The 14509-nt window shown below is 35.6% G+C and overlaps 1 protein-coding gene and 1 long non-coding RNA gene across 6 annotated transcripts; one reads left to right on the forward strand and one right to left on the reverse strand.

The window, feature by feature from the left end:
- Nucleotides 1-14460, forward strand: LOC147871889 (fatty acid synthase-like). 5 transcript variants are annotated; one of them, XM_087359884.1, is made up of 8 exons: nt 1-163; nt 311-555; nt 3791-3969; nt 5635-5731; nt 6272-6500; nt 9221-9394; nt 11029-11322; nt 13721-13972. In XM_087359884.1, the coding sequence occupies exons 5-8, from the start codon at nt 6365-6367 to the stop codon at nt 13771-13773; spliced, it is 657 nt and encodes a 218-aa protein (XP_087216010.1). In that variant the 5' UTR covers nt 1-163; nt 311-555; nt 3791-3969; nt 5635-5731; nt 6272-6364; the 3' UTR covers nt 13774-13972. The 5 variants fall into 5 exon arrangements, 4 of the variants coding, with proteins under 4 accessions (XP_087216010.1, XP_087216014.1, XP_087216011.1 ...); XM_087359885.1 differs by lacking the exons at nt 1-163; nt 311-555; nt 3791-3969 and adding an exon at nt 4317-4335; XM_087359887.1 differs by lacking the exons at nt 1-163; nt 311-555; nt 3791-3969 and having other exon boundaries at nt 6258-6500.
- On the reverse strand, nt 11363-12244 carry LOC147871890 (uncharacterized). Its single transcript, XR_015538178.1, has 2 exons — nt 12082-12244; nt 11363-11607 (listed from the first exon to the last, which is right to left on the reverse strand). It is a non-coding gene; the product is annotated as an uncharacterized LOC147871890 (long non-coding RNA).
- Nucleotides 14461-14509: the final 49 nt, after the last annotated feature.

Raw genomic sequence — 14509 nt, forward strand, 5'->3', positions numbered from 1 at the left:
CGTCCCTGCGTGCGAGAAAATGGCGCAGCTCCTCTGCTGTTATTGTTTCCTTCGGACGGCGTGATGGTAGGATGTATGCCCAGTCGAGTGCAGCTTTACTCTTATATTGCCAGGGCTTGCAAGTTTATTTGAGCTGAAGTTTGTCATCTTTCTCCTGTGTGAAGTACGTAAAGTGGGAAATATTTTGGTTGCACGAAAGGCCGGTTTAGTTGCCAGTAGGTTATTAATGTGGTGTAGAGTGCCTTCGTAGTAAGAATTAATACTGGTCTCTCAATGCTGATGTTTATTTCTGTACATGGTTTTGTTTCAGGCAGGCGTGAATGCAAGCATATGGGATACTTCAGCCGTTAAGCATCATTACTACGGAGGTAGCAAGACTTTGCTCCGGGAGCTGACATGATCATTGTGCATGATGGACACAATTCATCAGGCGATGCGGTTGGGATGACCCACAGACTCGTGGTGGCAGCCCCAGTTTTTGTAACTTGCATGTGGAAATTCAGTAGCTGTTGATTTAAATTGGTGTAAGAGCCTATCGCAGTGAACAAGGTAGAAGTAAGTAGCTAGAGTTACAGGTTGCAATGTTGGTTATGTGGCAACCACATCACAGTCGCACACTTTAGATTCCTAGTGACCAAGTGGTTTTGAAATTGCGGGTCAGAATGAATTGTGAGGTTGCCTTGAAAGGGTCATAAGCTTACTGATTGTTGCATTTGTAACCACACTTGGAGGATACAATCAGGATCTTTGGTTAGCGTATGAACTGTAGTGATCTGATAAGAACAGTTCCATTATTTAATAAAACTATTAATAAGGTAGTATATTTGCGTCATATTGCGAATTAGGTTAATATTTTCCGTCAAATCACAATTTTAATAAAATATAAAATATTTAAAATATCATTTCACGTTCCGCATCGAATGATCGATTTACAAATTGGAACGTCTCTTACGACATGTTTCGGTTATATTTAACCGTCCTCAGGTATAAATTAGATTGGTAAATCTAAAACTCGAATTACAATCATTTACAATGTTATGCAGTTTATTGAAAATGTTATTATCAGATTACTCTTATATATTAGAACGAAGGTATTGTTTTTTATATGGCGTGGTTCATCTGATGTTCAATATTAGTCTGTAAAGCAATGATTTAAATATAACATTAATAAATATGGATTAATATAGAAAACAAAATGATGGAAGTAAATAAATAGTAGAATGTATAAGTAAAATAAAATTAAATTAATTTAATAAAACATACCGGTGATGAGTTGATAGAGACATGACGTGTCTAGCGGAAGACATCTAGAAGTATTACTGTGTTGGGTCGAGGTTTAATACTGAAATTCGATGCGGAACGTGAAATGATATTTTAAATATTTTATATTTTATTATCTTATTAAAATTGTGATTTGACGGAAAATATTAAAATATTAAAACTATTAATGATAAACTGTTTGCACAGCTTTATTCAGTCAGACATTTATGAAATTTTACTATACCAGGTGATCTTAAGGCAGTAAATACTAAATGTATAGTAATTGTTACAACAAAGATATGATTGAGCATTAATTCATTTACATGTGTGGATCCATTGCATGGGCTTTGTATGAACTATGTTTGTCATAAGAGATATTTTGATACAGATAATTTGAGCTTACGTACAAATTATATAAGTTGAAATATAAACTTATAGTATGTAGCATCTAGCTTTCTTGAATTTCATGACATTTCCAGGTACTAGCATTGTTAAGACCCAAGTAGTTTGGTCTGTAATTTCAAAAATCTTGCTGTTTTATTATGCCTCGTTAGGATCTTGGCGGATTAAAGGTGTTAAAATGTTATTGCACAGTGTAGAAGACTAGGTTGCTTCTATTATAAACATTTATGTTATGCAGATTGTGTATGCTATTTTGAATTTTTATGCTTATAAATATGTATGGGCTACCTGAATCCTGTATTTGAAGATTTATTAGACGAAGATGAAGTTAGAAAAATTCAGGGTGAAGGAGCAAGTAGACCTCTTGTAGGGAACACACCAGAAAAACCTGAGGAACGAATGGAATCTGAACCACCAGCAGAAGTAAGGCAGTATCCGGAAATTGTCATTTATGACGATACTCAGCGCAGATATTTTGTGAGTGCAGTACAAGATGAAATAAGAACAGTGGAATTACCTGAAACAGATGGAATAATTATAAATAAAGGAGAAGAAAAAGATAAAAGTAGCATAGCAGGCAATGCTACTGAAACTGAAGTTATTGCTGATCGAAACCAAGGGGATATTGTGAAAACATTAGAATCTCCTGCACATGCTTCTCAAGATGCAGATGAAATGGATACATTTTGCTTGGCAAAGGACAGTATACTCTTCTCTCAAGTGTCAACGAACACACTTGTGACCAGTAATGCCAAGGTGGAGCATGTAGGCTCCGAACCAGAGGCAGATCCTTGCCAAGTAGTGGAGATAAAGGGAATTTTAAAGTCAGTAGTCTCTTCTTTGGAACCCATTAAGCATGTGGTTTACCCCAGCAGAAGCATAGAAACAATGGTAGAGTTTGGCCCCCATTCTGTTGAAATGTTGGAAATCGTCGAGGACGCTGAAACGAAACCTGAGGAGTCTGCACCAGAGACTGATTCTGAGTCACCTGTTAAATCAACTAATGTCCAAGGAGACACAAGGAAGATGTTGCATGATGTTCAGGGAGGTGCTACTTTGACAATTATCTCTAACAAAAAAATTGCTAGATTATCACTGGAAAATGTGGAGCAACCACGATCTCAACGATTATCAGGGTGAGTGCAGTTGCTAGTAGTGATCCAACTGCATGTCTCCGTCTAACTCAACTTCAAACAGAATCAGTTGATAAATTGAATGATTCCCCACCTAAAGTGTCCAATCCTGGTTACTGTGTGAAAATGCATGCAACCTCAAGTGATAACCCACCTTCACTCTGCCTTCAGATGATGGACAGAATCGACAAAACAGAAGAGATCACTGTAACTGCATGGCGTGATTCTGAATATGTAATTCTAGATCCAACTAACAAGACAGATTTCACATGCTGACAGCGGTTTGAAAATAGTGGGTAGATCTTCACAGTTTGCTGTTATAGAAGTTGGACAAAGATCTGAACATAACACATCTACTGATCTAAAATAATTAATTCTTAAAAAGGAAATTGAAGTGTCTAAAACATACGAAATAATTGGCAACTTTAGTGACCCAAATCCTTCATGTAACACTGCTGTAGTAGGGTTAAGAGACACCTCTTCAGTTCTGGATGATGACTGCAAGAGTTTCTATGGGAATGACAAAGAGACTGATGATGGTGAACCTCCTCTTGAACTGAATGACAGTTCAAGCTCAGATGATGAAAGTCCATCTCTTGGTAACCTATTTATGCATCACTCTGACAAGGTGGGTGCAATAAAGGGGAATATGGGGTCACAGTGTGTCTGAAAATATTTTATTTACTTTTGGTTTTGATGAATGAGAATTTAAATAAACATTCAGTTTATTGATTATAGTATATAAAGTTTATTCTGTAGTTATTCTTTAATATTATATAAAGGTTTTAACATGATCCACTGTGGATGAGCAGATGTTGTTTTCAGATTACCCTGAAAACTGAATGATTTGTTACATACATCACAGGAATATAGCCTTTCACCACTGTGCGTACGCTGATGGGTCTTCAGGTTATGCTGATCGATGAATGACTTGTTACACAAATCGCAGGAATATGGACGCTGGCCATCATGAATTATGTTCTCTTCTTTTGCAGGACTGTAGCAAACAAATCGAAAGTCTTCAAAGCCTAGAAAATTTTATTCCATTGTGTGCTGATCATGCATTCGCGTTCACTGGGCGTTGACTGTGACGTCACAACATGGCGGATATGTTTCGTCAGCTTTAGTGAGTTGTTACAGAACAAGGACTGTATTAGTACAACTGTGAACTGAAGTGAGCCATATCTTGAATTGTCAGTATTTATTACATCCAACAACCAATCAGATTTCTATTTAGTCACTGCAACAGTATCAGTGCCCGTTGAAAATGAATAATTCTGAATCTTTATTACGCAGTTTTCTGTTCTCAGTCGTCACTTTATCTCTCTTAGGTCAAGTTATTCGGGTTCTGAACTTCATTTTGAAACATTCCTAAGAACTAAATCAGTTTTTACGATGTTTTGAAGATATGTTGCATGTGAAATCCAACAAATACTGAACTTTTCTGCCTTCAAAGACTTTGGACATCCATGGATATTTGTGTAGCTAGCAGCAAAAATGAATTTCTTCTTGGCTTTTACCTGTTGTCTATCTTGTTTAGGTCAGTTTGAATAATATTAAAACTTTTAATGACTTTCATGTAATAAACACCTTTTGCTACTGTGATAACTCAGAATAATATGATGTTAATTTTCTCACATTAATTTGTATGTTGTTAATACGTAGGAGGCTAAATGTTATGTTTTGTATTTATACAATTTGGTAGAATCAATGCATTGCTTATATACTTACAGGTAGATTTTGATTAAAGTTTGTTATTGTCAACATTGTCAGTGTTGGTAAAATTCATTACAATTTTAGGAGCTAGCCAAGACTTTGGGGACCAAACGTAATGTTGCTGCATTTAAGAGTACATTGCAATCAGGTCTTTTCTCATTGTGATTATGAATTAATGACCGCTGCCTCCATTATAGCATTATTTGTAGATGAATGTTGACATCGAGGATGTATTAATTGGTACAGCTCTTCTCTGGTTGAAGAGTATTACTGCACATTATGTATGAAGCTTCATTGTTAAGGTTTCAAAATCCTAAATTTCTGTTTCTGTAACAATACATGCTCTGGTCCAGTGGTTTTGGACTTGTGGGTCAGAATGAATTGTGAGGTTGCCTTGAAAGAATCACAAGCTTAACTTTTTCCTCACTGATTGTTGCATTGTAACCACACTTGGAGGATACAATCAGGATCTTTGGTTAGTGTATGAACTGTAGTGATCTGATAAGAACAGTTCCATCCTGGTGAGTATTTAATAAAACTATTAATGATAAACTGTTTGCACAGCTTTATTCAGTCAGACTTTCATGACATTTTTCTGTTTTGACATGTTTCTACTATACCAGGTGATCTTAAGGCAGTAAATACTATATGTATGATAATTCTTACAACAAAGATAGTATTGACCTGTTCATTTACAGATTTGGGTCCATTGCATGAGCTTTATATAAACTATGTTTATTTGTCATAAGAGATATTTTGTTTTGAGGTTATGTACATTGTTTTGTATAACAATAAATATTCAAATTATATAAGTTGAAATATAAACTTATGGTATGTAACATCTAGCTTTCTTGAAGTTAATGACATTTCCAGGTACTAGCATTGTTAAGACTCAAGTAGTTTGGTCTGTAATGTCAAAAAATCTTGCTGTTAAAATGTTATTGCACAGTGTAGAAGACTAGGTTGCTTCTATTATAAACATGTATGTTATGCAGATTGTGTATGTTGTATTGAATTTTTATGCTTATAAATATATCCTGTTTCTCTATGTTTCTAGTTTTGTTAGAACTACTGTTGAAACTGTATAACATTTTGTGTAATTATACATAATTCCTTATTTCAGACGTGCAATGGAAGAATTCAGGCGGAAAAATTTTCCTGATCGATATCCAGCTTTTAATGGGAGGAAAAACTTGTACAGTACTCGAGAGCTGCCAGAGGTATGTATGGTTTAATTTAACAAGTGTAAGCTGTTGCTGCTGGTAATGTTGATGTGGATGTAAAGACATACAACTTGTGATGGAGGCAGTACGCTCCTTTGAAACATTGATCAACTTCTAGCAGACTACACAGTGCAACATCCCAGATGACAGCCATCTTCATACTTATCGTTGTGAAAGTCTCAAGTTTTGCCATATCAGAGTTAATTTAAAAAGTTAGTTTCCCTTTGTATCACTGTAACTGTCAACTTGACAATCAAAAGAAAGCGCTGCTTCCCTTACTGAAAATAACACTGAACGCTATTGCTGGAAATTTTGGATTTATGCTAATAAATAATGTGTTTTAAAATCTTAATAATGCTTTTGGTTGCAGTGCTGACTATATTTAATAAGGAAAACAAAGAAACAAAACACTAGACACTTAATTTCATCAAGGTAACTGCTTGTGGACATTTAAAATTAGTACACTTCGGTACTCTCTTTATCTTTAAAGGGTTAACCTACAGCCCATAACATTAATATTCAGTTGTTTTGTTATAGGAAGCATTCAGTTTACGGTCATGGTTTAGCAAGCAAGTGGGAGGTTTGAGGTAACGGCAAGTGGTTTGGTGCGAGTACCTGCAAACATGTCCTATGAAATGGTGTTGCTGGAGCCCTCGATCCCACACATTAATGATGAGTTGCTTGAACTTTCATCACAGGACATATATAAAGAGTTACGACAACGTGGCTATGACTACCAAGGACTCTTTCGGGGCTGACAACCATGGTAGGTAGCACTACAATCTAAAGGAGTAGTTTTAATGTACCTTATAGGCTGAAATATTCTGTTGTGACCCTATGTAATGGATATATAATGTACAATTAATTTTGTTTTAATTTTACAAAAAAATATTATGGGTCTCAGATATTTATTACATCGTTCAATGTTGTTTTCATCTGAATCTACATTCCACATTTGCTAGTTATGCAGCTTCTGAAATCATATGAGTTTTTTCTTTATATTTCATGTATTCCATTTAATGTTTTCAGCCCACATAAAACAATATCCTTTCTTACAGTTCTTGTGTTTTGCATGTAGAAAGAAGTCAGATTTTAAGTCAGGGTTGATATAGCTCAATGGTTCCAAAATTGGTATAAACCTCATTGTCTTTGGTGTACATGTGTTGTCCAGTTAATTAGACAAGTACGTGGCCTCGTCCTATGAACTGCATATCTCATGTGTCAATAAACATTCAGATAAAATGTTTGGTTCGCAGTGTGTTACTAAGGAACAAATTTTCAACGAACATTTCTTTGGAAGCAGAAAAAAAATATCTTGACATGCACAACTTTCACTTCTCCAGTATTTCGGTAGATTTCCATCAGTGGCTGTGACGTTTAATTTCTGGGTTGTACTTAGAACTCAGAGAGTTTTATCATGACATTATGAGACTTGAAACATTTCTGTCATTTAGAGCTATAAAGATGGATGGAGCAAATTTTCTTTGTTTCATTTTTTGATGATCTATAAACAAATTTTCAACTTTGAAGGTGGTTCTTACCCTTTCGACGTAATCAGTCGGATCCTCTGAAATGTATGGTTAGTGTCTACCGGATTACATCGTGATATATCCCAAAAGATGTCCCTCTTAATTCTCATCACTATGCAAAGCTCAAATCTCACCTATTTTCAGTTGATTTTATGTTTAATTTGCTGACTAAAGTTTCGTCTTTGGCATGTTCAAATATTTTGCCACTCATTCATATGTCAGATTAAACCAATACTTTTTCTCCTTTCTCTTCTCTCCCTGGATTACAAAGGTATGTGTTTATGCACATCACTTATCGTAAGTCACGTGTTCTCTTCCTTCTTTGCTTGTATTTTGATATCACCTCTTAACTACAGACTAGTTTCAGCATGACTTCATCTTGTATACATTTATCAAAGTTCAACCCAAAAATGTGTAAATTCTTTCTTATAAAATCAGATGAATGTGCAAATAGGATGTAATGATGGCCAATCTTCTGAGTTACTAATGTCATGATTCTAGGTCTTGAAAGTTGATAGCTGCTAAACTGGTAAAGAAATTCCTTGCTTTTGTGGAATATGAATATTTGTTGTCTTGTTCTGTCCTGAATTAGTTGAACCCTATTTTAAAACGGTCCATTTTAATATAAACCTCCCTCCATTACTAAGATAACCCACACAGAATTCTCTTCAGGTTTAATAACCATGTATGTACGTGTCTATTCTACCTCATCATCGTTTATTTAATCAGTCTAATAATATTTAATAAAGTGTACAAATTATGAAGCTCGTCATGTATTTTTCTTAGATCCAAATATATTCTTAATTCTTTGTTCGAAGATATCCTCAATCTTAATTTTTCCCTTAGAGTGAGGGAGAAAGTTTTGCACTCTTAATTTACTTTTTTTAATAAATAATGGACAGATTATATTTTAAAGATCGTTTAATCATCAGGTATTATAATGACCCCATTTTTAAATTTAACAGTGGCACATTAGTTAATTATTGTGGGTAATACGCTTCCTAAATTTGACTTCACTTTGGGTAACACTAATTATAATTCACCTTCAAATTGGTTAATAATTATTAACCAATTTGAATGTGTGTGCAGGGGATATGGTTGTAGTAAAAGGTGACCAACATAAAGGTTAGTGCATGGCCCATAAGTACTGTATGGAGGTTTTCCTATGTTCCATTTATTTGCAGTATTTAAAATAATGAAGACTGAGATACATGAACCTAGTTAGAACTCTCGTTTTACTGGGTATTGACTGAAACTGACCAGTGAGACAACACCACATTTCTGAGAAGTAATTAAACACTGAATTTCTCTCTTATTTAACTTTTTGATTTAGTATAGAAGTAAAGCTTATGAATTTGGAATATTACTTGGAATGTTGAGTAACAATGCTTACTTGCTAGGAGTGAGTGGTGTTGGGACAATGAACATCTTCCGGCTGTCATCGTGTGATGACTGCCACATGTAGCTTGTGGTGGTAATAGTTACGTTTTTTGACTCCCGTAAATGACGTATAATTCCGTTAAATGTAGTATAATGTTGTCGAGGGCCAATCAGTAATGTTAATTGCCAGAAATCACTTATAAGCTGCCAATCACAGACATGCTAAAGGAGTTTCTTTAACAACAAGGAAGAATTGTAAAATTTCTAAGTCAGTTGAAGGTGATGAGTTAATGACAGGAAAAAGAGTCTTTGACCATTATAGTATATTTGAAGTTCTAAATTGAACTAGAGCAAACATTTAATCAGCTCTCAATTCTCCATACTGGTTTGAACTTTGCCACATTTACAGATAATTTAATGGCTTTACATCATGAAACTCTTATAGACTGCAAATTAGAATATGCCCTTATCCTTCTCTTGTTATCCAAACTCCAGTGGGCCTCACGGTATGAGATGAGTAGAAGTCTCCCTAATATACAGTACTGTCTAATGTAGATGATTTCTTGTTCTCCCTTAGGTCAAACGGGAAAGATTTCGTGGAAAGACAACTGGGTAGCATTCCTGGACAACTTGCTGCAGATGAAAATACTTCAGGAAGAATCGCGAGGTCTCCTTGTTCCAACCTGTATCCAGAAGATCACAATAGATGAAGCTGATGTCCGTGAACTGAACACCACGAGCCATGATGTTGGCGAGTTGGTCCGTTTCAGTTTGAACGAGACTTCATCTGTACGCGTGCATGTGTGTACTGATGGGACGAGATTGCTTGTGAGTTCTTAGCATGGAGTGGAGAACTGCATGCACACCTCCACAATATTTCTGTTCCTTTCAAAAACATTGCCTTGTACGTGGCTGTCTTCAGGGTTGTAGCACCACGTAGTCTGGAAGAAATTTACCAACATTATAGAGGTTCTTGCTGCCTTCATCATCAGAGCACTTATCATCCTGATGGGCAGTGGACAATCAACTGACAGGTATGTGCATTTCTCTGTGTGTGTGTGTATCTCATTACCAAAACGTCCTCTTTCATTCCTAATATAAACTTTGTTCTCCAACTTGCTTTCAGAACATTTTCATGCCACACATAGGGCATTCTCCTTTTTCAGTTTTACCTTTCAGACCCTTTGATCTCCATATACATTAATGTAAGCATGTACAGCTTTTCCTAAGGTTTAGTTGCATATAATAGTATAATTCCGTCTGTACGCAGTTTTCATTAGTTTGTAAAAATGAATTGTACTCTTCCCATTCACACTGTTAAAAATATTTTGCACTTCTGTATCATTGTTTCTGTCTTTACAACAATCATTACACTTGTCTCATTCCTTGCCTTTTGAATTCAAATATACTTCACGCCAGTGCTATCTAACTCAGGCTTAATAGTGCAGCCCATTTTATATTATTTTTATTATCCCATACTTGAAAATTATAATAAATGTTTACATTCTCATCATCTCAGAGCATTGCAGTTCTTATTCACTATAGGACAAAATGATCAATAAATCAAAATGAAATGTGGGACAGAAAAAATAACAAATCCACAGAAGACAGCAGAATTATTCTATTTGTATATTATCTGAAGCATTCATGGTGACTAAGTGTAATGAATTCTTCTTGGGCTACCAGACGTGTCAGGTTGTTGAGGACGAGGATGAAGACGGTTTTAAAAATGCTATTTTTTTCTCCATTTAACCACCTGACATGGCTGGTAGCCCAAGAAGAATTCATTATATTCAATTCCTACTTCACAGAAATAGCCATAAATTTTTGAACCAAAATTTTGTTAAATTCTCAAGTTGCATGTTACCACAGTTGTAATAAAACCATGGTTGTATTCCAAGTAACTGAGTTTAAAGTTGAAAAAGGTAACAAAAAGCGTAAGGGCAAATGTTCAGAAGGTGTTGATGGTGTACCAGACTATGTAGTTGATTGATGTATAATCATATCAAAAAACCATTAGCACATATTTACAATGTTTAATTACAATCAGATATGCTTTCAGACAAATTAAAATCGGTGAAAGTACATTTTCAAACTACAAAGGTGGGTTATATGAATAATCTACAACTGTTGAGTGTTATCTATTGGTCTGGCTACTTTTCTAAAGCCATTCTGTAACTTTGATAATATATCTCCAGCCATATTTTTATTCATTTACCCAAAATACTAGAATACATTTTCCCTGTAATTGAAAGCAATGCAGTTCCTCTAAAATTGTTAGTATTATCCACACTCCCTTCTCTTCATTAATTTCTGTGCCTATTACATACCAATTCACTTGTACTAGAGAGTTTAAGTAAATATTTTTACTGTTTCTTGTGACAGTGCTGTCAGTACATGTGTATAAGGAGTTGGATATCATCCAGTCAGCAGGCGTGGAAGTACGAGGACTCCAAACTAATGCCATAACTCAATACAAGTGCCCGACCAAGCCTGTGCTCGAGAAATACGTGTTCACACCTAATGTAGAACCTGGACAGTGCACTGAGGGTTTGCACACACATAGCTCTGGAGAACACGAGTGTCACCCATGTGAAGGCGGTGGAGCTGCACAGTCGAGGCACCACACTTCTGTCACCAGCTGTGAATCTCATCATTGCAGACATGCCACTTATAAAAGCAAGTGTAACAATGTGTGACACAGAGTTACGTAATTTATAGTCAGCATTATTTATTATTTTTATTTCACTTGAGGTTGATTGGTCCATGTCTTGATAGGAGGAAACAAAGTGGGATTTCAGCTTTTCCTTTCTATTGTCTCACCTCCTGACATTTTTATGTTGTCTGTACCATTTCTGTAATTATCTCTCTTGTCTTCTTTACTAGTAACTTTGCATGCTGAACTCCTACCACATCATCCTCACAGCCACAGTATCGTTCTCGTACCAGAATTTCCACATCTGTCTGTGAAACACAACAATTCTTCTTCTTAGATATAGCAATATAGGTTCACTTGGGTGGCCTCTGTACTACCACTGACCACCCTGTGCAGTACCATGGCCTATTAGAATACATGACTAATCCTCTATCTTAACACTGGCACCACTTTGAGGCGTGAGGTGGGCAAGCAGGATTTGAACCCTACTGCCTGCTGCTATGCTCTGTCTTGGTGGTATACTGCCACTATCCCTGTTTTCCATTGGGAGCAGAACCCCTTTCTGAATGTTTTTACTCCTGGTATCTAACCCTTTCCACAGTCTCTTTGTATTTACAGGTAAGGTTAGTTAGGTAGATCAAAGAATACATCCAGTTCACTATATATGATATATATCATTAATGATGCATTCTCCGTCCATCTTAAAGTCTGTTCACTCCTTAGATGTTCCTGTACCTAACAGCTCTTGATTTCCCAATAACATGGCTGGCTCATTTACTTACAGATCCAAGGATTCCTATGGTGGTTACCAGACCAGTCCATATCCTGGCTGGTTGGAACATTAGTATGTGGCATTCCATAGCTTATGGCTCCTTCCCTTTTGGCCTGATCTATCCATCAGCAAGTTTTCCCTCCTGGCTCATGCCTTCTTGACTGTGCTTTTGTGTCATCAAGAGGACTGTCCTGCAGTTTGATGGTGTCAGCTAGTTTCTGTTACCATTTGGCTGTCTGACTCTCCATATGGCCCACTTCATGAGATTATGAGATTTATCTTCTGAGCTATATATAATTCTGCATTCCTCTGTGTTTTCTTCTTCTCGGTTTCTTAATATTGAAACCAAACCGAGTTTGTTATGGTTTTACGCCAGCTCTCCTACTTATAATCTCTACTAGTTCATAGTCTGTGTTTCCGTCATTGTTCATTATTAATATGTCTAATTAGCTTAAGCTTCAAGAAGTAATGTTTGCACTTGATGGAGTCATGGGAAGGCACAGAATTTGTGCCAAGAAAATAACTCGAGTGTTAGAGTAACCAAAGTTCCTCATTACACCAAATTTTTGAAAAAGAGTAAGCAGAAGATATTCATGTTCACTGCCAAAATCACCAAAAATTTTTATAACTGAAAGCAAAATGCGCGTGTAACCAAATTAACCTTTATCGTGTGAGAATATGGGATTTAAGCCCGTGTACTGCTGGTTAATAGTTTTTGTAGTATGTTACTGTGGCCCTTGGAAAACTGTTCCACACTTGAGCCATAACGCACGGCTAATGAAGGTTAAAGATTTGTGAATAGCATTAAGATGCTTCTAGGCTCTTGTTGAAATGTTTTTACTAATATCGTTTAAGCTTATGTTTAAAAAGACACAAAAAGGCAAAGAGAACGACAATAATTGAACATGTTTCTTGGTTGTTGTATATTGCAGGCAAATATAAGAGTCCTGTCGAATGGTTGTAACCTGTCACACAGAAACTTAAACGAGACAGGGATAATGGTTGAGGAACACAAATTTTATCTCTTTTAATATTATCCTTCCATCTATGTATCAATCTTCAGAGTGGCCTCCTACCTTCAGGTTTTCATGCCTAAGATTTGAATGTTTATCATCTATCTCATGCATGCTACATGCCCCACTCATCTCATTCTCAAGCATGTGCTCACCATAATAATACTTTCTTGACAGTACAGATGTGCTTTAATAATGTTAATAATGAAATATTTCTTTCTTTAGATTATTGTTTCCATGTTTGCTAAAAGTAACATCATCCATTTGTGATATAGCTTCTTAGTCAGTACAGCATTGTGTAAAATATAATAACTGATTAAAAGTAAAACTCCAATAAAAGACATAAGTATGGATGTGAGTGAAATTACTGAAAAGGCATTCTGAGATTTTCAGTTTGTATAAATAAGGATAATGTCTTTACAGTAAATTTTACAAGTTATGTAATTCCATTTCATAATATAAGAGGAAATCTACCACCTCGGGTTGACAAGAGCAAAATGATTAATAAAAAGTAATCCCAGTTAAGCCAGAGGTGGCAGTATGATCATCAGCTCATCAAGAAACTTTGGGTAAACGAAATGATTTTTTTGTTAAAATATATATTTTGGTAGAAAGTGTATGTGAAATCTGTTTCAGGGATTGATGGTGGAAAATCCAGTTGTGATCTACATTGCAGCCCAGAACTATGATTGGCTGCCACAAATGCAGACTGTCATCCAAAGCAACACTAAGCATCGCATTATCCTTGTAGCTCAGGATACACCACTCAATGGCATTTTGGGTCTCATGAACTGTATCCGCAAGGAGCCAGAGACCAACTTTGTAAGGTTAGAGACTCCTACTTGAACCTTTTTACTGCCAGTGAAGAAAGTACCACATGTTAACAAGTTTTCACCTGATTTCTAAGATTTGAACATTTGTGTAATATTTAATCTCTTTGACTTATAAATATTATTTTATGTTTTAAAATAAAATTTCCATCTGAGATGGTGATTTATTTAATTTATTGTTCTTACTTATTTATAAATTCTTGGAACATATGCCAGTTTCACTATTACAATAAAGTCCACAATCAGAATTTTTGTTGAAATAAAACCTGTCTTAAATTTGCATAATTGTTCATGTTTAGATAAAATGTTATAATGTACATTTTTGTCTTGAAGATTAGCTGATTTGAGTTGGTTCACTCTTTTCTTATTCATTTTCAAATATTGCATGTTTGATTGTTTGTCATGTTAAGGGTATAGAGCTATGACTCTGTTATTGTATATCCTGTTCTTGCTGTAGCACCTAAAGTGTGGATTTTTCATTCATAAGTTTTCTGTAGATGAATGTAACTTAGTTTTGTCTGAATCAAAAAGAGAGAATTTTTAATATGTGCTGATTTTTGTCGTTCCCCAGTTGCATAAGAGCTTACTTGCTTTT

Source organism: Zootermopsis nevadensis, unplaced genomic scaffold (assembly GCF_977971745.1).
Source record: "Zootermopsis nevadensis isolate Lab colony 2312 unplaced genomic scaffold, Znev_1.0 Znev_ptg000037l, whole genome shotgun sequence".
Classification (NCBI taxonomy): domain Eukaryota; kingdom Metazoa; phylum Arthropoda; class Insecta; order Blattodea; family Termopsidae; genus Zootermopsis; species Zootermopsis nevadensis.

Excerpts from the sequence above, each read along its gene's own strand:
- LOC147871889 (XM_087359884.1), top strand. The coding sequence starts at position 6,365 with ATGAAATGGTGTTGCTGGAGCCCTCGATCCCACACATTAATGATGAGT. Across the intron at positions 9,395-11,028 it reads CACCACGAGCCATGATGTTG|TGCTGTCAGTACATGTGTAT; the intron begins GCGAGTTGGTCC and ends TTCTTGTGACAG. Across the intron at positions 11,323-13,720 it reads CAGACATGCCACTTATAAAA|GGATTGATGGTGGAAAATCC; the intron begins GCAAGTGTAACA and ends AATCTGTTTCAG.